The 24000-nt window shown below is 48.7% G+C and overlaps 1 protein-coding gene across 2 annotated transcripts in view; it reads left to right on the top strand.

Moving 5' to 3' along the window:
• arhgap35a (Rho GTPase activating protein 35a) overlaps positions 1–21554 on the top strand; it is a 60851-nt gene extending 39297 nt beyond the window's left edge. For both annotated transcript variants that reach the window (XM_037457695.2, XM_037457687.2), the window contains 5 exons: positions 2460–2601; positions 14482–14559; positions 15461–15592; positions 17016–17121; positions 17446–21554. In XM_037457695.2, coding sequence (XP_037313592.2) covers positions 2460–2601; positions 14482–14559; positions 15461–15592; positions 17016–17121; positions 17446–17941 — 954 coding nt within the window. In that variant the 3' untranslated portion in view covers positions 17942–21554. The remainder of the gene's footprint in view (positions 1–2459; positions 2602–14481; positions 14560–15460; positions 15593–17015; positions 17122–17445) is intronic.
• Positions 21555–24000: the final 2446 nt, after the last annotated feature.

Raw genomic sequence — 24000 nt, 5'->3', positions numbered from 1 at the left:
TCAGCGCCTTAGGGTACTGTCCATCACTCCGAGGCATGACGTGTATGAACGAATAATTGAAGGTAGACTCCAAGTCTGTTGTGAACGCCCCCTCCCTCCTTTACCTTGGGCAATGACCAACTGGGTCCCGCCCGCCCTCCCTCAGAGAGAGGCCGGAAGCGTTTCCTCTTTCCTGCAGCTTTTTTCTTTTTTTTCCAAACCTCCTCAGCCAGCGAGAGGAATGCTTTAAATTTCTCAGTCACCTCAGTTCCAGTCTAGTGTCCTCGTACAAAAAAAAAGAAGAGGAAGGGAGAAAATCAAAAGAAAAATAGGAAACACATTGGCAGAGCAAGAATGCTTGCTAGGATTAGGATAAGTTAGGATCACGCTAGTGGTTTTGTTTTTTCTTTTTGCAGATTTGTGTTTCGGGAGCCGACAGTGTATGTAACACTCATCGTGGTGTCATGTTATTTTGTTTGTCTTTTGTGGTTGAGGTCTGTTTTGTCTTCTCAGCGCTGGCAACATATTCTCTCAGTCAGCAACTAAAAGGAGTCTCCAGAAGGCAAAACTGCAGGGGGATGAGACAGTGGGAGAGAAAAGTGGGTGGAAGAGAGACATAGGTGGTGTGTGTGTGGGGGGGGGTTCAGAGACAGTCTGCTTAACTAAGATAGGGCATGTGTGTGTGTCACAGTCAGTGCGATAGGACACAAATAAATGATGAGCTGCTACTTGGCGCTAGCACAGATCTCTACCACCACAGAGGCTGTTCTGGTAGTACCACATATAATATTACTACCCCTGAAATTCAATTATAGCTTCATGTCGGTGTTGTGTGCACGTCTGGCTACACACTTCACATGAATATGCGCAGGTGTTCAGCTAATGGCCACAAGTGTAAGGATGTGTATACATTGAGGAAGGGAGCGTCGAAGGCGGGTCGGGGAAAGGGCCACAGGGGATTCTGCTTCTGCGCGATAAATGGAGGAAATTCCATTTTGGAATCTGCTCATGTTGGTAACTCGACAACATTTGTAAACCGTTATTTATCCTGGATGGGTTTCAGCACCGAGCCTTCATCAGCAGCTCAGTGGCCGTGCTGAATGAAGTGCAGACTCTTTAGCCAGTCAGTGTTAAGGAGTTATCTTTGACATTTTGTTTTTCCTGACACCCAGTTGACGGGGGAAGTAGCAACTGCCCTTTTTAAATCATTAAACAGGCATCAATCAGACTCATACCATATAATGGAATCAAAGGAAACGAAGTGTTTTAGATTATTATTAATTTTTTTATCTGAATAAAAATATTTTGCGCTGGAGAACTGTAAATAAAGAAAACAGTACATTTAAGATGTTGACAGTAGGTTTTTGAATTTTAAACATTAAAAGTTATTTAAAAATACATTAATAATAATCCATATTCACATAACGGTAACGTGTATGTACATTGGAATGCCACCAATAAAAAATATATATTGCTTTATCCACTCTTCAATCTAGCTGTCTCCCAACATACTAACTGGTAATGTTTTGTCACAACCAACCACTTATTGGCCAATACGATTGGCTTTGCCGGGCTTTTAGGTCGAAGCCTAGAAAGCCAGCTGAAAGATAACGTACACTAGCAGAGGAAATTTACTGAGCACTCAGACAAAATAAAAGGTCCAGTTGATTCTGTGTTCATCTACACAGTTCATCTCCAAGCATTAACCAGTGTTTCCCTGCATGTTTCCCTGAATGCCGCTGTGAGCATATCTGTGCTATGAAAATGTTTACTGCAGGGCAATGAGGCCGGTATCTGGAGCAGAGGGCACGCCAGGCTCCTTCTCTCTAATGAGCACTCCTCTTCTCCTTTCCTGTGTGTGTGTGTGTGTGTCTGTCAGGCCTGCACTGCTCCCGCTTTGTGTGTGTGTGTGTGTGTGTGTTTGTTCCCAGCCGACCGTGCATCCCTACCTCAGCACCCTGCCTGCTAGCACAGAGCCTCGGGGGGGCTGACAAACTTACTAGAGATCCAGGCCTCAAGGGGCCTTCAAAACATTCCCGCTGAACAACATTAAAGTGCAATACAATTACTGCTGATGCCTCCGATCTTACCGAGGCAGGCGCAGAGAACGTTGCTGCAGTGCATTAGAGGTCTCTTAACACGAGACTACGGGAGTTAGAAAGTAATTAAACAATGCTTAACAGAGTATGATTATCTGCAACCTAATTCTGCAGGAAGGACAACGGCGATAAAACGATGAGAGTGATGGATGAACATGTCTCGTTATTCCACAGAACAGGGTGTGGAGTCAGGAATGTTTGATTACTTATCTAACAGTCTAAGATTAAAGCAGTGTGTGCGTGTCGGTCAATGTTTTTGGTCACTTCTCCTCCAGGCTTACTGCCATTTTGCCATTCTGTGTCAATCAGGCCCAAATAAAGTTAGTTGGTCTCTGGGTGCTCCTGAAAATCTCCTCTCTCCTCTCCATCATATCTGTCCAGAAACCACGATCCAAACCCCGGCATTCCATCTCCAAACCAATCGAGAGCAACTACTTTGGCATGCCACTGACCTCCGTGGTGACTCCCGAGAGGCCGATCCCGGTCTTCATCGAGAAGTGCATTCGTTTCATTGAGGCAACAGGTAAGCATCAGTTCTACTTTACATAACGAGAAGCACGGCTGCTTAATGGAACCCGATCAGGCACAGAACCGGCTGCTGCTTTCAGTCGTTTCGGTGTTTTGAAATTAGTTCAAAGGACCCATTCTGCCTCCGTGTAACCTATACCTGTCTCATTATATTTCCTTATCTTAATCCTCCTCCCTCCCCTGAGGGGATGTGGTCTTCGCCGCCATGATGATTCTTTGGTCTTTCTGTGTTTTTCCGATGCATCTCCGTTGCTCTTTGCTTGGGTTTGACAAATGGTGGTGCTTTGCTGAGTGAGCACCTCAAACTGACTTCATTGATGACCTAGATTGAGGTCTCGTAGAAGCCGAGCAAAACGAGGTGTGACACGCCGCACAGGTGAAGGTTTCTTATGTGTATACGTGTGATCTTTAAAGAATTTTTGTGTGGCAACTTTCAAACTGGTTTGAGTAAAAACATCAATCAGACCGTTAGGGATTCCTTTGTTTACAGTCCAAGTGTGTTTTCGCCAACTTAGAAATGAGTCATCAAGGCCTCATTCAGATCAATGTATTGATGACAAAAGCCAAGGGGGGATTTAAGCAACTAATATGCATGGTTGGGGCGTACAATATTGCAACTTAAGAGCTCTCGTCTGCTTAGATTTACCTTAAACTGCCACTGGATTAGAGTCTGTGCTCGATTAACAGGTTTTTTGGACCGTTGCCATCCACAACACCCCCCTATTCATCCTCGCCTTCCCTCCATTTGAGTACTGGCAGCACGGATGTGATTGAATAGCTTCTTCTAACCTTGCTACCCTGTCCCAGATGCCAACCGCCAACCCCATCCCCCCGCCAGGCCATTCTGGTGTCCCACTGCCCCAAGACCGCCAGCTTGCCCCTCAGTCTGCCGCCATCTGTTACACCAAACCAGAGGCGACTTATTTAATCCTCCACCAGGGTCTAGATATTTACACACGTCTTACTTTATTCTCGCCTGCGACCACGATTTTAGAGACCCGAGAGGTGAGTCAGTTTCTCACGGCTCTGCCGCCAATCGTCTTTTTATTGATTAGATTGCTGTTTTATTATGTTTTTTAGTACATTACTATTTAAACTCGGCAACTGTACGGCTCATTCACAGTTGCTTAAGTTGTCTTTTCGTTATCTTCCACAACGACCAGTTGCGTGTGAGTTCGCCATAACCTTCGCTCGCTGACGTGCCACTGCATTCCAGTGTGATCGGTGTCCCGATTAGAGCCTCGGTATTTGTGGATTACTGTGGCGGCCTTGCAAAACATCACCGCCTTCGCTGTGTAGGAGTCTAGGGGCATAGCGCTAGATAACAGGGCATCACGTTAGATTTCACCTCCCCCTGTTCAGGTGTTAACTGGAGCAGACTCGGCGGCACTTACTTCTGGATGAAGGAGAGGAAACTGGTTTGAATGCGCGTTAATGTGTGTATACACGCTGGTGTGTGTGTGTGTGTGTGTGTGTATACACGCTGGTGTGTGTGCGTTCCCTCACCCTCGCTCACTCCTTTAGTATTTTGCCTAATCCCTTTTTTCCCTGTGCCCTTGTCTCTCTCCTGCTTTCTCTCGATCCAGTCATCCAGCTCCTTCTGTCTCCACGAGTACCTTCACTTGTCAGATTTGATTTCTTTCATCTTCCTCCTAACCCATATTTCTATTTCTCCCCGTCTTATCGCTGCTCTTTTTTCCCCCTGCTATAACCACCACCCCCCTCGGCTCTTTCATATCTGCCTCTCCATCCTCTTGTCGGCATGCTGCGTGTGTGTGTGTGTGTGTGTGTGTGTGTCCGGGGGTGTTTTCGTCAGCAGGTAGCAAAGTAATGTTCTACCCCCATAGCTCCCTCTCTTGCCGATCAATATCAAAAGGTAGGAAATTGGACAAATGTTTGGGCTCAGCTCTTTTCTGTGAGCGTGTGATTATCTTGCTGCGGAGTTATTTATGTGTGCATGCATGTGTGAGAAGTGTGGCCTCCGAACCAAGAAGGGTCTATGCACGAACACGCGTTGTTTACATACAAACACATGCAGGGCACCCACACAGGCTATTATAGTCACTGCAGGGGGAAATGAGTTACAATGGGCTGTTTGCTGTGAATCAGACTTACAGAATATCTGCGTCTACGATCTCTGGGTATAATGGCACTCATCAGAAATGTGTTGACACGAGGTTTGTCACAATAGTGCCAGCCCGTAAGGAGTGACCTCCAGAGGCTGACCTTGGACCTGCTGCTTGGACATACATCCTCAAAACTCACTGTTTATGCCTTTATTGTTAACGTGCCAAATGTCAGAATCCTCTTTAGCACTTGAACCAAATGAAAACATGGTTTTTCACCCAAAAAGCTAGATTGTGGATTTACTGAGACAGCCTTGCATGTATGGATACATTAATGGATACACTATTTATTAATCCATATATATTGTAGCGTTCCGTGCCAATAAGGAGCCAGGTTTATAATGAATTGGGTTTATTCTCTTCACACTAACCAAACACAGGTCTTTTAGCCACCCGACCCCAACATTCGCGCCCAAACCCCCGGAAGGGGCGGCACCCCAACCCTGGTCCACGCAACACTAACACTAACAGAACCATATACATTTTCGAACTTCAGACACGCTACATTACCCCCCCCCTTCTTAGGTCCTCGTCCCCGAGGACAAAGTCTTTAAGCCACAGTGGCGTCCGCCGCTTCCTCCTTGGTCGGCCCACGGGCGTCGTAATTTCTCGTTGCTCCCCGGTGTGTCCCCGGCCAGGTGGCTCCAATGCCGCAGGTGGCAAACTGCGTGCACTTGCGGTGTCCCCCGGGCTACCTGCGGCGACTTCCCGGTTAGGTGATGCTACGACGGGCATCCAAGGCGTTTCCTCCTCTTCCCCAGCTGTCTGAGGGGAGGCAATGCCCCGGTAAGGCGCCAGCCTGTCCCGGTGTAACGCCACCCGGCGCCCCCTGCCAGGCATCTGCACTCGGTAGACGACCTCTCCCAGCCGCTCCAGGACCAGACACGGCCCCACCCAGTGGCTATCCAGCTTAGGGCACCTGCCTTTCTTCCGTTTAGGAGTGTAGGTCCACACCAGCTCCCCAGCCACGAAGTGTCGGCCCTTGGCACGGACATCATAATTTCTTTTCTGCCGCACGCTTGCACTACGCATTTGCCTGCGGGCATACGCATGTGCCGAGTCTAAGCGGTCCTGTAGTCGCCTGGCGTAGTCTGGGCCCGCAGGGACCCGCGGTGCATCCGGGGGTCGTCCAAAGGCCAGCTCCGCTGGCGTCCTCAACTCTCTGCCCAACATGAGGAGGGACGGTGTACATGAAGTGGAGTCATGGACTGCAGTGCGACACGCCATCAGGACCAGGGGCAAGTGCATATCCCAATCGCGCTGATGGTCGGCAGTCAGGATAGCTAGCTGTTCGCCCAGAGTGCGGTTGAATCTTTCCACTAATCCATCACTCTGGGGGTGGAGTGGTGTTGTACGGGTCTTTGTGATGCCCAGACGTGTACACATTGTGGCGAAAATCTTTGATTCGAAATTTCTCCCCTGGTCGCTATGGATTGACTCTGGCACCCCCAGCCTACTGATTATCCCCTCCACTAGGGCATCAACAATGGTCTCGGCCTCCTGGTCCTTAATGGCATAGGCCTCAGGCCATTTAGTGAAATAATCCACAGTAGCGAGTATGTAGCGATTGCCTCTGTCTGTGAGTGGGAGAGGCCCCAGCACATCTACCCCCAGCCGCTGCATGGGCTCCCCCACTGGGAACTGCTGCAGCTGAGCCCTGGACTGGCCCGGTGGTCCTTTGCGAGCAGTGCAGACATCACAGCACCGACAAAAGTCCTCAACGTCTCTCCTCAGCCGCCCCCAATAGAAGGCTTGACGGACCCGCCGGAGTGTTTTGGTCACCCCAAAGTGACCAGAGCCTGCAGAGCCATGCATGGCCTTGAGAACAGCCCCCTGCATCCCTCTGGGCACCACCGTCTGCCACTTTTTCTCTCCCGACGCTGGCTCTAACCATGCTCGCTGAAGGACCCCGTCAACCAGCTGCAAAGCATTAAATTTAGCCCACAGCCCTTTTGTCCATGGGGAGAGAGCTGCCACCTCCTCCCAGGGTGGCCGCTGCCGCGCCTCCACCCACAGCATCACAGGCTGCATATCCGGGTCTTGTTGCTGTTCAGCGGCCCAGGTAGCACTGTCCACCACCAGCAGCTCTCTACAAGCCATGCCAGTCTCTTCACACTCTTCTCTGTCCCGCTTGTTTGGCCCCAGAACCAGCTGCTGTTCTCTGGCCTCTCTGCGGTCACAATACCGGCAGCCGTCTTCAGTGCAGGGTCGACGGGACAGTGCGTCAGCGTTGCCATGCCGTTCTCCAGCGCGGTGAACCACGCTGAACTCGTAGCCTTGCAGCTCCTCCAGCCAACGAGCCAGCTGTCCCTCCGGCTCTCGGAATGTCATCAGCCACTGAAGTGAGGCATGATCAGTGCGTACAGTGAAGGGGCGGCCACACAGGTAGTACTTAAAATGCCGTGCGGCAAAGACGACAGCAAGCAACTCCCTACGTGTGACGCAATACCGCCGCTCAGCTTTATTCAGGGCTTTGCTGTAGTAGGCCACAACCCTCTCCCCTTCAGGCCATGCCTGCGATAGGACTGCCCCCACTCCATCGCCGCTGGCATCTGTGTCCAGAACAAAAGGCACTTCGGGGTCAGGGGCTGCCAGGACGGGTGCGCTTGACAGAGCCTCCTGGAGGGTGTTGAATGCAAATTTACAGTCCTCTGCCCACACAAAGGGCTGGTCCTTCTGCAGTAGCCTGTACAGGGGGGCAGCAATGCCTGAAAATCCACGCACAAATTTCCTGTAATAGGAAGCTAAACCTAAAAAACTTTTTAGTCCCCTCTGGTCTGTCGGGGTGGGCCACTCATGTATGGCACGCACCTTTTCTTCCACTGTGCCGATACCCTCGCTGCCTATTCGGTGCCCCAGAAAGGTCAGCTCCCTGCACAGCAGCCTGCATTTGTCCGGGTGTAACTTCAGTCCAGCCCCCTTGATCCTTTCCATAACTTTGCGCAGTGCGGCCATAGCCGAATCAAATGAGTTGCCATGGGCCAGAATGTCATCTAAATACACCAGGCACTCTGTGTGTGGAACCCCAGCTAACACCCTCTCCATTAACCGTTCGAATGTGGCAGGCGCGTTACACAGTCCAAAACAGAGCACTTTAAACTGCCACAGCCCCTTTCCCGTGCAGAACGCGGTCTTGGGCCGGGCCTCTTCGGCCAGGGGGACCTGCCAATAGCCGCTCCTCAAGTCCAAGGACGAGAACCAGGAAGAGCCAGCTACTAGGTCCAGACATTCATCCACGCGTGGAAGGGGGTAGGAGTCCTTCTTGGTGACGTCATTAAGCCTCCTATAATCCACGCAGAAGCGCCACTCACCCCCTTTCTTCGGCACCATCACGACTGGTGATGCCCAGGGGCTCTCAGAGGGTTCTATTATGCCGGCTCGCTGCATTTTCTCCAAAGCCTGCTCCGCTGCGTCTTGCCGGCCCAGGGGAAGGCGACGTGGGCGCTGCCGTATAGGCGCAGCATCACCCGTGTCGATTGTGTGCTGAACGAGAGAGGTCTGTCCCAGCTCCTCCTCGTTACATGAAAAACAGTCGCGGAACTCCAACAGCAGCTGCCATAGTCGCTCCCGCTGCTCAGCATCCAAGTCCCCTGCACTTCTTTGCCAGACCTCGCGCAGAGCTGTCATCCTCTTCGCTTCGCTCTCATGCAGACTCTCACAGCCCTCCACCGCAGACGGGGTCAGCCTACAGCCGACAGGAGAGTCCAGGCTACGGGTGGTTAGCTCAGGGTCAAACCGAGGCGCCGACAAGTACGACCTGGCTGTCCTTGTCTGTTTCCCTTCCCCCCCACAGCACCTGTGAGGCCCGGCTGCATGTGTAGCTGCGCACTGGGGATCCAGCGGTCTCATATGCACCACCTGCCCACCACTAAAACTCAGTGTGGCTTTCCCCAGGTCTAACTGACAGCCTTGCTCCCGCAAAAAGTCCAAACCTAAAATACAGGCATCTTGTACTTCTGCTACCCACACAGTGTGTCTCATTTTCCGCCCCCCCACAGTCAATATCAGCTGCCCTCTCCCTTTCATCGGTGCTAGCTCACCAGTTACTGTGCGGAGCTGAACTGCGGTGTCCTCCAACTGCGTACCCGCTGGCACCACCTCTGGCCGGACCACGGTGACCGTTGACCCTGTGTCCACTAGGGCGGTGCATGAAACACCCCCGATGCAAATGGGGATATGGCAGAAGTCTGATATGGAAGTCCTTCCCACCACAACCACATTCTGGCCCCGGCCCATGCTGTACTCAGAGGCGATGCTGGTCCCAACCAGTGATGAACGGGACTTTAGGGTGGGGGCACGCAGCGTCCCGTCTACTGCGTCCCCTTGCCGTTTCCCAGAGCTTTAGTTGAGGCAGGGCAATTCTTCACCAGGTGTCCAGCTTGGCCACAACCCCAGCAGAGACGCGGCTGTTGTTGTGGCCGTACCGGGGCTTGTGTTTGTTGACGTCTGGCAGGAGGCATAGCCAACCCTCTGATCATCTCGGTCACCTCATCCACCCACAGCGGCCGCTCTGACATTGTCTCTCCAACCTTCCTGACTATTGGAGAAGCATCGTGCTGTGCAGCGCTCATGACCATCTCCCTCTCCAGCGCGTACTCCAGTGCGTCAGTCAGGGTTTGGGGGCGAGCCAGCTGAGTGTGCACTCGCAGGTCAGATGGGGAGAGCGCCCTGATGAACTGATCACGTGCAAGCTCCGTTTGCACCGGTGTGGGCATATGCGCGTATGCTCGCCGTGTCAGTCCTTCGATGTCGTTCGCCAACGTGCGCAGGGGTTCCCCAGTTCGCCTCTGGCGACCATGCAGCTCTGAGTGCAGCAGCTCCGAACGAAAACATTGTCCAAACCGGCGCCCCAGAGCACTAGTCAGGGCTCCGTAATTATCCCTCTCACTCGGGTCCAACAGCAGCAGGCAAGACAGCGCATCATCCGTCAAACAAAGGGCGAGCTGGAGGGCTTTCTGTTCATCTGACCAGCTGTTTGCACGAGCTAAAAGTTCGAACTGAGCATGAAAAGCCTCCCAGTCCGACTTCCCCGCATATTTCGGCGTTTTTATGCCCACCGGCACTCGCGGTACATGGGCGCCGCCATCTCTGTTTACGTTTTCTCCATGCACGTTCCCGGGCAGCAATTTCATCCGCGCCGCGCAGCTAGCTTCAGCGCTAGCCATCGCTAACCCAGGACCCGCAGCGGACGTTGGCGGCTGCAACGCACGCTCCATCTCTCCCCCTAGACTGTCCACGGCAAAACGTTGCCCTCCCATCACCTGAACATGACGCGGATATCCGTACTCGCTGTCCTCTTCCTCCTTCTTAACACGGAAACCTCTGCCAAAGGCACGCTCCATTTCCACTCGACAAAGTGTCCTCCAACCGTAGTCCGCCAAAGCCCGAGCGGTCGACCACGTTATCAGGATTAGATTAAGTTTACTTCTGACACCAGTTGTAGCGTTCCGTGCCAATAAGGAGCCAGGTTTATAATGAATTGGGTTTATTCTCTTCACACTAACCAAACACAGGTCTTTTAGCCACCCGACCCCAACATTCGCGCCCAAACCCCCGGAAGGGGCGGCACCCCAACCCTGGTCCACGCAACACTAACACTAACAGAACCATATACATTTTCGAACTTCAGACACGCTACAATATTTTGGAGTTGGGTCTTGGCAACACATATGGAAGCCCATTTCCGCCACAAAAAAAAAAAAAAAGAAGGGTGAGAAAGTCGAAATTATGACTTAAGAAAGTCGAAATTATGACTTAAGTCGAAATTATGACTTAAGATATGCGCATGCGCAGCTTCCAAAGGTCAAACGTTTTTCTAGCCACTGACTATGTGCAATTATTTGACAAGTACAAAAAACAGTCGTAAAGCCTCTAAGCTCCAGTAGCCGATGGCGTAAGGCATCCGTCCTGGATATGTTGTTATTTTGCTCGACATGGTTCGAATCCAGGTTGTGGCGATCTTTCATTAATATATATTTTCTTGAATTACTTTCTTAAATGTCTGTGATGCACGTCACTGTATGACCGTCTGAACATAAAATCCTCTTATGTCCAAATGTTTCGGTGGTTCCAGGCTGCAGCCTCGCGAAAAAAGTATCGATACACATGTTTGGAAGTGTTCCATGATACGCCACCAAACCAGTTGTCTTGGCTCACCCTGAACCAAAAGGTTTTCTTGCCACTGACGATGTGCAACTTAATAAGACGTATTGAAATCAGCAGCCGCACCGGACAGCTCGGTTGGCCGACGGCGTAGCGCCGCTGTCTTATAAAGTGTTTCTGCTTTGCTCGACTGCATGGGTCGAATCCAGGTTGCGGCGATCTTTTAATAAATGTATGTTCTTGTATGTTCTGTATTTCTTTATACGTGGCAGTGATGTAGTGCTCACTTATACAATCGTAATCGCTGCATTGGATATGGGATGCATTTTGAACATTTTCAGCAATATGTTTGCGAATGTGTGACAGATCAGGTGACCGAGGCAGACAACATCTGCCGCTGTCGGGGCAAAACAAACACGCACGCGTAGTCAAACCAGTAGGTTCAAAAACCAGTAGCTATGTTGATGTTGCTGTAACGTCATCCCCCTTTGAGGAATACAGAAAACACATCGCTGATTACTAACAGTATTAATTTCCGTGTATGAATCAACATCACAAAGGATAGCGTATACATTGCAAAACCAGCGACGTTGTGACCGCGTCACGGAAGCTGCGCATGCGCATATCTTATCTCATAATTTCGACTTTTTAAGTCATAATTTCGACTTTTTAAGTCATAATTTCGACTTTCTTAAGTGATAATTTCGACTTTCTTAAGTCATAATTTCGACTTTTTAAGTCATAATTTCGACTTTTTAAGTCATAATTTCGACTTTCTTAAGTCATAATTTCGACTTTTTAAGTCATAATTTCGACTTTTTAAGTCATAATTTCGACTTTCTAACCCTTCTTTTTTTTTTTTTTGTGGCGGAAATGGGCTTCCATAAACACATAAGAGGCACTGAAGCAAAACTTTTTTTCTTTTCAAAAGCTTTCTTTCTTGGCTCTCTTTAATTGTGCTTCCCAGCTCATTCCCTTTGTCCCTGAGGATAATAGGAGTAGATATGGTATTATTTTGTGTTATTTTCCATGCCTTCGGAGCTTGTAGAGAAGCAGTTATGTAAAATCGATCCATTGTGACTGCTCTTATCTCTCAGCTCGGGCTCTCTCTCTCGGCGTGGCGGCCGCAGAGAGTTTCGGCTCACGGATGCCGGGGCGTGATGGATGCGCGTTAGCATGTGCCGGCATATCTGCTGGCCGTGGGAGCTGCCATAGCAACGGAAAGGGCAGCGCCCGGCCACCGCTGCGTTTTCATGGCGGACTATGGAATCGACCTCGGTGGCCTGGTCTGGGATCAGAGTGTTGATACCCAGGAACGTGCTGTATGAGCCGGGCGCTAGCGGCACGGGCCTCTCTCGCCCGCTCGGGGTTCGTGTGATTGCGGGTCCACGGGTGTGTTTTCTCCCCACTTGAGTGCGGCTGAAAGCTGTGGCGGCGCCGTTGATGGTTTAAATTTGACGCTTCTGCTGGGATGTGGCCGAAAACCTGATAAAAGGAATGATTGAAATCTCCTGGTATGAACTGTAGTATAGATTAATAATTAAAAGGTTACCATTTGATTCTCCATTTTCTATTGAAATTCTTAGATCAAAAAATATAGCTGATCCCATCCACATTGACCCCAGGAAGCACAAGCGTTTTGTTTGACCCCAGAGGGAAAGGATGCTGTTTCTTTTTGTTTTTTTTCAGCATTCACCTTTCATTAAAGCTTTGTCTGCTCTTCCATTCATTTTATTCTCCTCCCTCCATCTTTTATGTGCTGCGTTCTTTTGAACACGTTTTCTTTTCCTCTATACATCCCTCCTCATCTTAACCCCTTTTAATATTTCTCTTTCATCAGTCCTGACCCTCACCCCTATGCGTCCTCACACCCCCCTTGCCCCAATCAATCTCATACTTGGGTACTTGTTCTGTTTTTCCACCTGTCTCCCGCTCTCTCCTTCCCACCACTGCTACACTACTCCCCTCTCCCTATCTCTGGTCCCATCCCTGTTTTCCTAGTGTCTGGCTAGAAAAGCTTTTGTGGATAATTGATTGGTAGAAGGGGGGGGGGGGGGGGATCGATACCCTCATGCCTTGAGTGAGAGCTCTCTCATTTCCTCCCTGCCTCTATCTCGCCCTCTTTTTCTGCCACTCCTTATCTCCTTCACTCCCTGTGGATTGCTCTTTGTCTCTCTGAATCTCCAAAGTGTGAACAAAGGGAGATTTTCAAGGGCGGGAGTGGGAACCTTATCTTTATATGAACTAAAAAAGAATGACGTAAAAAGTAGTGCGCTTTTCTCCACCAAAGCTATCCATGTGCCTTTCACTTTGACTTTGTGTTTTCCATTTCTGAAAACATGCATGTATTGCGAAAATACTAAAGATTAGGCCTTCTGCAAACCACTACTGCTAATACACTCGGAGAGTATTAGTTTAGTATAGAACTTCAAATATTTTAAAGGGTGCACTTTTTTAAAAACTACTATTGTGCTTCTGTCTTCCCATGAAAGGAAAATGATATAGTACATATTGGCCTAGTCAGTAGTGGTCAGCTCAAAATGAAAGATCTTGGCATTAATTGTGAAGGCGTTCCAGAGTTAAGGAAAAAGTGGGAAATATCTGTTAGCTGTTGAAGCTTTCACACTGTCTGCTCTATTACATTATTAGAGCAAAATGATTATTAAGTATTACTGCTGTAAACACTAATCGTACAAATCAGCTGGCCTCACCTAAAGTATCTAACAACCATTCAAAGTATTGAAACATACAGTGCATTTTCAATCAAGAGGCTAAAGAAACACTAATGCAGATTGTTTGGAAACTAGCAAACTGTTGCATTCTCCCTCTTTTTGTATTTTATGGTTTCAGTCACCGATGCAAAGCTCTCATTAAGTCCCCCCCCCCCCCCCCCTCCCCCTTTTATAAGCATCTTTTGATATGCTGCTGTTTTCTTCATTGCTAAAACGTGTGCTTTTAATGTCTGAGCTATTAGATGGTTGTCTTTAAGCCTCCTAATGTGCCTGTAGTCTACGCGTGTGTTGGGTTAAACGGTGTCACATATTCTACACCTAATGTTTCCTAACATTAAATATCGGTCTCTTCTCCTTCATCGGTCATCGGATACATCACACCTCTAAATATAAAAACCGCAAATTAGTATCACGAGGGCTTAAACAGGCTAATTTAAGTGTTTTTCTGCCACAAAACCTCTCTGTGGCCTTTCAGTTGGTATCAATGCAATTTGACACTTTAATGTCTAAAGAAAGGCAGCACATAATAACACAGTGTTATTATCCTCCTAGCGATGAAGCAGGCAGTTGGCATTTGCAGTTCCTCAAGTCATCTTAAGGAGTGTGTGTGGCTGCAAAGGTAGCCTCAGCTGGTCGCAGTGCACCAGTGGGCTCTTAGCAGGCCTGCAGGAGTGCTTTATGGGTTTAATAAATAGCGCTAATAGTGTGTCCAAGATGGAAGGGGACATTGGGAGAGGCCATTAGAGCAGTTCTGCCGTTTAAAGCCTTCAGAGTGCATCTATGAGCAGCATAGTGATACATCAAATAGTTCTTGGTAGTGATTGACCAGCTACTATAAATATTTGCTAATTAAACACATGAAAAGAACACTGATACTGACATTCCTCTCTCTCTCTCTCTCTCTCTTGCCCCTAGGGTTGAGCACAGAGGGGCTCTACAGGGTCAGCGGGAACAAGGCAGAGATGGAGAGCATGCAGCGGCAATTTGACCAAGGTACGTTACGTCCAACCCACCGTACAAGCGTACACCTTCTCGCTTCAGCTACACGCGGGCAGAAAGGTCACAAAGACACGTGTATGTATGCATGTCTACTTTCATTTAAAACCTCTGCTCCCTTAATTAACCGGGGAGCATCAATTCTACAGAGGGAATTGGCCTTCACGTCCTCTTAGACTGCAGAGCCTCCTCCTCCTCCTCTATCATGGAACTTCTCCTGCGTGCGTGTGTGTGTGTGCGCACTTTCACAAGTGTGCAAGGGCCCTTTGTGTGTGTGTGTGTGCGTGCTGTGGGCAGTTAATTACCTCCAGATTGGTTTGGTTAATGAACCATGTCGCAGCCGAGATAGATAGCAGAGCGAGATGGCTTGTGTATGAGTGCGTCCACGCCTGGTTGAGCCTAAAATCCAACTCAGGTAATCAGAGTTGAAGCCCCGCGTTGAATCATCCCCAGCCCTCCGGCCAATGGGACAGGACATCACAGGTGAACCCACAGCAAGGGCGTCTCATCGCCATGCTGAAGATGGCACTTCATCAGCCCCCCCCGACCATTCAGATATCTCATTACAGGAGAGAGCAGCGTCAGAAGCTGAGCACTCTGGGAACTCTTTTAATGCAAGGTCTCCTTGGATTGTTCCACAAACGTGTCTGTGTTACTTTTTTTCTAGCGCCACGTACTACCTTATGTAAAGTGAAAAGTTATCTTTTTAATTAAGTCTCTTGCACGCGCGCACTCACATTCTATTGATTGAAATAATTAATTGAAGAGCCACCATGCTGTCTTGTTAAAAATGTATTGCTATTTCTTCTATTATTGAAGCTCTTTAATTTACTGTATGCGTGTCAAATTGTGATGTGTTTTTAACTTCAAATGCCTCTGTTTCAATCCTTCTTACCAGACCACAACCTGGACCTGGTGGAGAAAGACTTCACCATGAACACAGTGGCCGGAGCAATGAAGGCCTTCTTCTCTGAGCTACCCGAGCCTCTGGTGCCGTACAACATGCAGGGAGAGCTGGTGGAGGCCTTCAGTAAGTCCTTCGGCTCTGCTTTGAGGGGAAAGTTGTGCTCCAAAAACCGAGGCGCATCGGATTCCAGCTTTAATCGGTTTCCCCCTGTTCCTGTTGTAAGCTCTTTCCATCCCAAACAATTATCTATCTTCCATTCTGTGAGGAAGTGGAGAACCGCGGGAAAAGGGATGGAGGAGTAGACATGTCAGGTTTGAGGAAGGAGGATTTTTGGGACAATTGCACATGTTGAAGTGATGCGGGAGCATCATGGATAGCGGTGATCTGATGAATTCATAATAAAACAGTCACTTGTTAGACAAACAAGGGCGCTCCTGAGCTCTCCGCCGCCGCCCCTCCTTTTCTCTTTGTGTCCTGTAATCTGTTGGAATGGAGATTTAAGGCGTAGCTTAGTCTTGCATCGCGGCGGAGAGATTTGCCCCCGCCGCCGCAAAGCGGCCTGTCACTCCCTGAGCTCAGTCAGTGTGAGTGCTATTTATTTCAGCCGTTACAGAGACCCGATGGAGCTTCTGCAGTCTGTGCAACAATTGAGGGGAAGGTTTTCAGCGACACGAAAGGCTTCATTCGGTTTAAAATAGCAAATTGGCCTCGGCCTTTTCTTTGCTTACCGCCTGAGTGAGAAAGTGAGGGGTGCTGCACGCCGTCATGGTGACGTTACTTTAAATAAGCTGTAGCAAGTTATGTTTTGGTTGCCGATGATGGACGTACAGCCGGAGGAACTGGCGCCGCGTTCCGTCATTACGCATGAAATCTGTTTTTGATCCAAACTGACCTCATTGTGGGAATACAAAACCAAGTTCTCTGATTGTAAATCATGGTCGTGATGTGGCCGAGAACATCTGCTGTTCCCACTGCTGCTCTCTGCCTCGCTCTCACACACACACACACACACACACACACACACACACACACACACACACACACACACACACACACACACACACACACACACACACACACACACACACACACACACACAGGATGGACTGTGTTAGCCGGTGACGTCAGCTTTTCTGACTCACTCCTCGCTGCCATCAGGCCTGACACACACACACCCAGTGTGTGTTTGTGTGTGAGTTGCTGTGTGCTGTAGGACAATGTGATGTCATACTCCTATGGAATGTGTGGCTGTCTTTGTCTGATGATTTTCTTTTCTTTCTTTTTTGAAATGTAACTTGAGTCATTTCGTTTTGAATGTGTATGTTTTCATGCCTTAAAATGTGTTTTTTTGAGAGAGCCTAATCCAATAGCTTTCCCTGTGCTCCTAAAACTCTTCTCCATTGTCTTGCTCTTCCGCCCCCTCTCCGCCGAGCCCTCCCCATCTTAACACTCCCCTGACATCTTTCCCATAGATTCCCATAATCTTTTGTTTGAGAAACTTTCCTCCCTCCTCTAACATCCATCTTCTCTCCCTGCCACCATTCAGAGATCAACGATAGGGAGCAGCGCTTCCAGACCATGAGGGAGATTCTCCGCCGCTTCCCCAAAGAGAATTACGAGGTCTTCAAATATGTCTCCAGCCACTTGAACAAGTGAGTGAGTGACAGGGTCAAAGTCGGCCTCTAACAGTCCCGCTGACTAACCCTGGCGGTCATGCAGTCAGGTGACGTAGCGGTGACATCACCGAAACTTGGCACACCGACAGAATAGTGGCTCCATCCCTCGAGTCATCATCTGGGTTATTGCAGAGCAGATTTTATTTGTATGTTGTGGACAACTCGGCTACAAAAATGCCAAGAAAACCCAACCAATTGGTCAGAACCCACACAAATAATAGATAACTTTTACCTTTTTGTTTTCGTGAACTGTGATGACCTGTGGCCCATTTAATTCACCTCTTTGTTTGTGTTGCGCAGGGTGAACCAGAACAACAAGTTGAACCTTATGACCAGTGAGAACCTGTCCATCTGTTTCTGGCCCACACTGATGAGACCAGACTTTACCACCATGGACGCCCTGACCGCCACCCGCACCTACCAGACAATCATTGAGAGCTTCATCCACCAGTGCGCGTACTTCTTCTACAATCAGCCGCTGACCGACGGCCTCCCCGGCTCCCCCACCTCCACGCTCTCCTCCGGGGGAGGGACATCGGCCTACTCCTGCATGGCCGGGGGCTACTCCTCCTCGCCGACTCCGTCCCCGGCTCCCTACGTGCTACCAGCCACCCCTCCAGTCATTCCACACTACGGCCCTCCTATCCACCACCACCACCACCAACACCACCACCACCTCCTTTCACGTCAGTCCCCGCCCCACTCCCCACCTGTTACTCCCCAGTCCCCCCTCCCCGCCCTGCTGCCGCCCTCCCTACACCCCCATCACCCGCCTACGGAACAACACACGCTGTGAACCAGGGATCAAGGGAAAGAAAAAAGAAAAAACAAAGACGGGATGATGAGATTCAGAGAGATTTAAGGGGTTTAGGATAAGAGATTTTGAAGTTTGGGAATGGAATTGAAGAAGAAAAATTTAAAACGAGAACCCGGAGGTAGGAAGACATGTTCGGAGGGATTGAGTGAGATGCAGTATGTACAGGGAGGAACCGATGCGCTTGGGAGAAGAACTAACTTTAGAAAAAAGGACACACACACACACACACACACACACGAGGCTGACAAGGAGAACACTGAACTGGTAGGATGATCTTTCCACCCCCCTCGCCACTTCATCCTCCTGCCTCTCAGTGTCACTTCACCCAGACCGGCCCTTGCCTTATAGAGAACCTACACACTAAGTAGTGCACTGTTGCCAGTAACTGATAAAGGGACTCAGGGAGGGACTCCGAAGTAGATTGGAGAGGGGAATGTGAACTCTGCAATGCTGTGATGGCATCACAACAGACCGAACGCAAACACTCTGACACAAACGCCCGGCGGCCAGTGTGCCTCCGACAACCCCTTTATCCCTCAGCCCGAGCTGTCCCGCGAGTCTTTGTGGCCGCTTTCTTTGCCGCGCGCCCTCATCCTTCACCTACCCGGGAGGCTGTGGCGGAGTCCAGGTGGAGCAGAGAGGGTGTCCTTAAACCACGTTTGTTTTCTTGGCTGCTGTACAGAGGACTTAGGCAAAAAACACGTGTTCCTACTCACCCGACAGGATGTTCTGTCCTCTGCGACACACACACGCACACGCACATACACATTCCTATCCATCAACCCCTCACACAGACACACACGCACACACACACACAATCAGTTTCAACTGCGGCCCTATGCCAAGCATGGAAAAACAAAATCTCAACAGACCGGATCTGCTAGACAGTGAATTGGAGCAGAGGATTATGGGTACTCTCACACCCTTTAAATTCTGGGAAGGCTCCTCCCAGTCTCCTTCTGCTCTCTCTCTCTGTTTGAACTTCAACCTCATGCACTGTCTTTGTATAAACACATGAAGAAAAAACACATTCAAACGTGGCAAAATGTATTGGTCTAAATATTGATTCTGCATTCCCACTGTCCCAAAATATTTTTATTTTGTCCTTCATTTAAAAAGACCTGTCACTCAGTGCGTGGCCTTGTGTGTTCGCGTGAGAGTCTACATGTCTGTGTGCGCATGTATCCGTGCCCTTTTGTTTCACCTGAATTTCCCTGTAATAGACAGATAGTGGCAATAATCACACTGTCAGATCTTCGCCCGTCATGTTGCTTTGCTCACGCTGTGGTGGTTTTACGAACGAGTCGGTTCTGCAGTTTCCACAGTGAGGACCTTGTTCAAAAAGCACTTTTCTGAGCACTTTGAAGGCACATTTAAAATTGGAGCTGCTATGACATGACAGCCACCGTTCACTTTATTGTCAGTCCACCCAGCTTTCCTCTGTCTCTGGCAGCACACCACTGACATCTACTGGATGAATTGGGTATTGCAGCCATGACCTGACTTCCACTGCTGCATGGGCGGAGCACCCTTTTCCTTCTGTGGTTTGTGTAGTGTCTGATTGTGTCAGATGCAACTGCTAAAAGATTATCATTGCTTTATAGTAGGTGACATTAACTTTAGAGCTCATGAAGTGTAAGAATATGAGTAAAAATTGATACAAATCAATTGAGATTAAATAGATTCAAGCTCTGCTCTTGCAGTTTGTTAGACATGCAGTGACTTAAATTTCCTCTGTCTTCTTGTTAGTTTACACTTCACTGCGCACTAAGCCATCTGTTAAGGAGTGCAGGCCAGTTTTCAGACGCCACACGAGTGGTTCAATATAAAGATTTAGGACACTACTGCCCAGAGAGTAAGAGCTAGAAGTGAGGCCCGGGCTTTGACCGCTGGGAGAGGAGGCTTTTTATTGTTGGAAGTAATTGGTAACCACTGTTTCAGGCCTCGGCATGCTGCTCTCTTAGGAAACGGAATGATACCTCTGGAAGGGAGACTCAAACCTGCTCCCGATGCACTCAAAATATCAATTTGCAAGAGTGTCCCCTCCCCCCCATCGCCTTGTTATGCCACTGCATCCCCCTGTCGTTCCTAGTCCCAAGAGGGACACTCGGTTCTGGGAGAGACAGCGGACAGAACAGACAGTCCATTCATCCGTCTGCATGACTGGAACGGAGCATCCCAGAATTCCTCTGCCCATCCTGCTGTTACCGTAGAAACCAGTGAGACGGGGCTCGACGATGATCCTCGCTGAGTCCTGATCAAAGCAGCATATAAAGTGTGTGCGATTGTGCGCACACATGTGTCCCTGTGAGCTCGAGAAGTTGTGCACGCGTGTGAACTTCTGCGTCTTAATGTTAAGCAGATACCTACCGAGGTCACGTATCCTCTTGGACACCGAGTATCTCTGCACGTCTCCCCGGATTGTCCTCTGCCCAAAAGGAGAAGAAGAAAAACAACCTTTCAACCAATCGCTGAACTCTTAAAGGAACTCAACACTACCTATTTACTGTGTGTGTGTGTGTGTGTGTGTGTGTGTGTGTGTGTGTGTGATTAGGGGGTAGAGGAATCGAGAACATGTTTTTGGCCGGGTGGATTTGAGCGAACATGCTTAGGAAGCTGTGCTCGGGAGACGGCCAGACACCCGTGTGATCCAAATAAACGTGAAGGAGAGGAATGCAGCTCTCCTCGCGGTCATTACCCCGCTGTGTAACCCTGTTAGCTCGTCCAGATTACACACACTGATCCCCCGAAAGTGTGAGAGAGACGGAGGAGAGCTGGGGGGGGCAGGGGGGGGCGTCAAAGGGAGGGAAGACAGGCAGCAAAAGGGTGAATGGGATCATTATTTGGGAGACTGAGGGAGGGAGGGAGGGAGGGAGGAGGGGTGACCACTGGTACTTGTGTGTGTGAACGCCCGCCAGTGGCGTTCCTTGTGTATATCAATGTGTTAATACTGAACTGACTGTGAGGCAGCCAAAAACTGTGGAAAAAAGGGTCGAGAGAGAGATAGGAAGCAAAGTGACAGTTTTGAAGAACAATTTAATTAAAAATGTGACTTTGGTTCAGCGACATGTGGCTGCATTGCTTTTCTTTTTTTTTTTCTTTTTTTTTGTTGCAACAATGGTGACAGATGTCTGTTAAGTTAAAATGAGAAACAAGCAAAACTATATTCAAATGGTTGTTTACTGGTATGTTAGGGGTCTAACACGTTACCCTTTAGTCAGTGGTGATAGAAAAAAAATCCTTTCTTTTTGTTTTATTTTAATAATTAAAAAATGCAAACCTTTTTTTTTTAACAATTCTTTGTGAACGATGGAGAGAGCAGCCCAGTATAGTGCATGATTTCTTCCCAACCAAGGAAGAGGGCTCCACAACTCTCACTATTTAAGATGATGATAAAAAAAAATATAAAGAAATAATGGGAGAAAAGAAAATAATAAAAAATAAATGAAGTACTGTAAAGTGAAAGATAACATCAAACAAAAAATCTGTCATTATTTGCTGAGTATGGTAATTTGTCTCAATGGGAATGGTGTATACAGCAAGGCCTTATGTGATCTGTATCATAGTTAATAAATCAAATCTTGTAAAACTACTGCTTCCTGTCTCTTTTTTACACATAGTGATTTGTGACCCATTGAACGTGAGGAAATCCTGAGCAGTTTGCTGTTAATGTACTCAATTCCTAATCATCTTTTAAATAGTCATTTTACCTCATAAATTCTGAAAAGGCTAGAAAGTGGAACTTTTTTTAAAGTAAATTATATGATGGCTTATCCAATCTCATTTCTTGTGAGGGAATACATCTAAATTCCAAAACCCATTTAGTAAAATCAGTTGGCATTTTCTTTTTTCCCTTTTTTAAAAGTTTACAGGCTTGAAGGCGTAAAGTATATTTTCACGAAGATTAAGAACATAAAATTCTTATAAAATAAAATGTGTAATAGGCATTTATTGTTTATTCTTCAACCTGTTAATCATCTTGTAACCCTTCTTATCTTGCAGCACATTGAGGCACACCAGCAGGATAACTGAAATATTTAAATGGAAAGATGTTTGATGTAAAAAAAAAAAAAAAAAATTGCTGACTGGAAAACATTACATGAAACAATATAATCTGTGCTGAGTCTTGATATTGTGCAAAGGACTAGGATTTTATAAACCAAGTAGCTTGATACATTTAAAAAAATCTGACCCTGCACACATCAAACACAGGCTGTTTTTTTTAAACTCCTTGATAAGGCACTTATTAATGCCCAACATCCATTTTGCAGATGTTTTTATCAAAGTTGAAGGGTTCTTGATGTGAACATTAAGACTCTGGGGTGTTCTCACTCTGATCTGTTGTTACAGAGACATCAGTACTCTCATAATTAAAGAGCAATTTCAATAAGCATTTTTTCTGCTGTTTTGTAGCAGATTTAAAATGTTAAAAGTTTAGTTCCCCCTCTGGAGTGACAATCATGCCACAGGTCTTGTCTCTGTTTACTCTGCATAGGTTTGAAGGGCCACTTCAGCCACTCGAGACCAGATCACAGCGGCCTACAGGGGCCTCCGCTCTTTTTTTGGGAGGGGGGAGGGGGGTGAGGGCTCCGCCTGTGCCATTTTCAGGGCGATGTAGCCTAAGGACTTGAGTCCCTGTGAGGGCAACGTGAGGGCCTCGCTGCCATTTCACGGTGCCCTCGTCTGACCTTTTCATTGAGTCAAACCAAAGGAAATCCATGTCCATGACCTTTGTGGTGCATCTCTCCATTCTGGCGCCGAACGGAGAAAAAAAAAGGAAAAGGAAACGGCGATAGAGCGGCCGATCGGGAGTGAAAAGGGCAGACAGGACACACAACCCTTGAACTCTAACCTTTACGAGGTGTCACGAGGGAGAGAGTGGTGTGGGAGTTGATTGGAAGTCAAATACGGGGATCGTCAACGTTTGCTCTAATGGCCAGCGTGGGGATGAAGCCACTGGTTCGTTGTCAGGGATACGACAGCTAATAACGAATTTAAAAAAAAATCTGACAAGGCAATAAAGCACTATCATCTCCGATCCCCCTTTTTTTGTCCATGTTTTCGCAGTCGATTTATTTCTGCTTTTTTTTTGTGCGTCCGCAGAGACGCCACTAGGGGGCGGGCTCGTCCCACAAGTACCCGTCAACCGCCGCTCGGCTCGGCTGTATCCGGGTTAGAGGCGGAGGAGGAGGAGGAGGAGGAGGCGGGGGAGCGTCGACCTAATCGCTCCGGGTTTAAGGTTTGGAAGTCTCTAATACAGCGGTGGCACATCCACGCGCTTTAATCCACGCGCTCGCACCGAGGTGATTGCGTGAGACGAGCAACCGGAGACGTTTCTCATTGATATGGAGCCCCGCTTCTCCTCTCTCGCAGTTTGAAGTCGGAGGAAATGGCTTTGACTGAACTCCAGAGAGCGTACGGGGGAGGAGGAGGAGGAGGAATGGGGGGGGGGGGGAAGAGTAAGCCTCGGAATAAAGACAAAGAATTTAATTCGAAGCTATCGGTGCTCTCTGCATTTACGACGCGTGATGTGGTTCTTTAGAGGGAGGCACGACCCGAGAAACAACAACAACAACAACAACAGCCACAAAAGTTGTGAGGCAGACAGAGAGGAAGGGGGGCGTATGTGCAGGAACAGGGAGAGAGAGGGAGGGGGGTGAGGGGCGGGGGGGGGGCTCTTATGACGAGTCGAGGCACGTAGCTCCGCTCAGCCGTGTCTTTCTGCGGCTCGGAGCTCGCAGCAGCTGCGGCGGCGGGGATTGAATTCAGATGCGGCCCCGCCTCCGCCTCGCGGCCCTGGGCCGCTACAGGTGGAAATGCTCTTATCAATACGGACTGTCCGAGGCTGACTGCGGGCCGATCCGTCTCATTGATGATTTTAGGTGCCCCGTGGCCTTCTCTTCTTCCCCCCCCCCTCCCCCTCCCGTCTCCCCGAGGAGCCCATTGATTAATGCCTGGGTCACGCGGCGGTATTTCCATATTGATGGCGCGATTGATGACAGCGCTCCAGGAACGAGCCGTTATTGACCAGCCGCAAA

Source organism: Pungitius pungitius, chromosome 3 (assembly GCF_949316345.1).
Source record: "Pungitius pungitius chromosome 3, fPunPun2.1, whole genome shotgun sequence".
NCBI lineage: Eukaryota > Metazoa > Chordata > Actinopteri > Perciformes > Gasterosteidae > Pungitius > Pungitius pungitius.
This window is presented reverse-complemented; position numbering and strand designations above follow the sequence as displayed.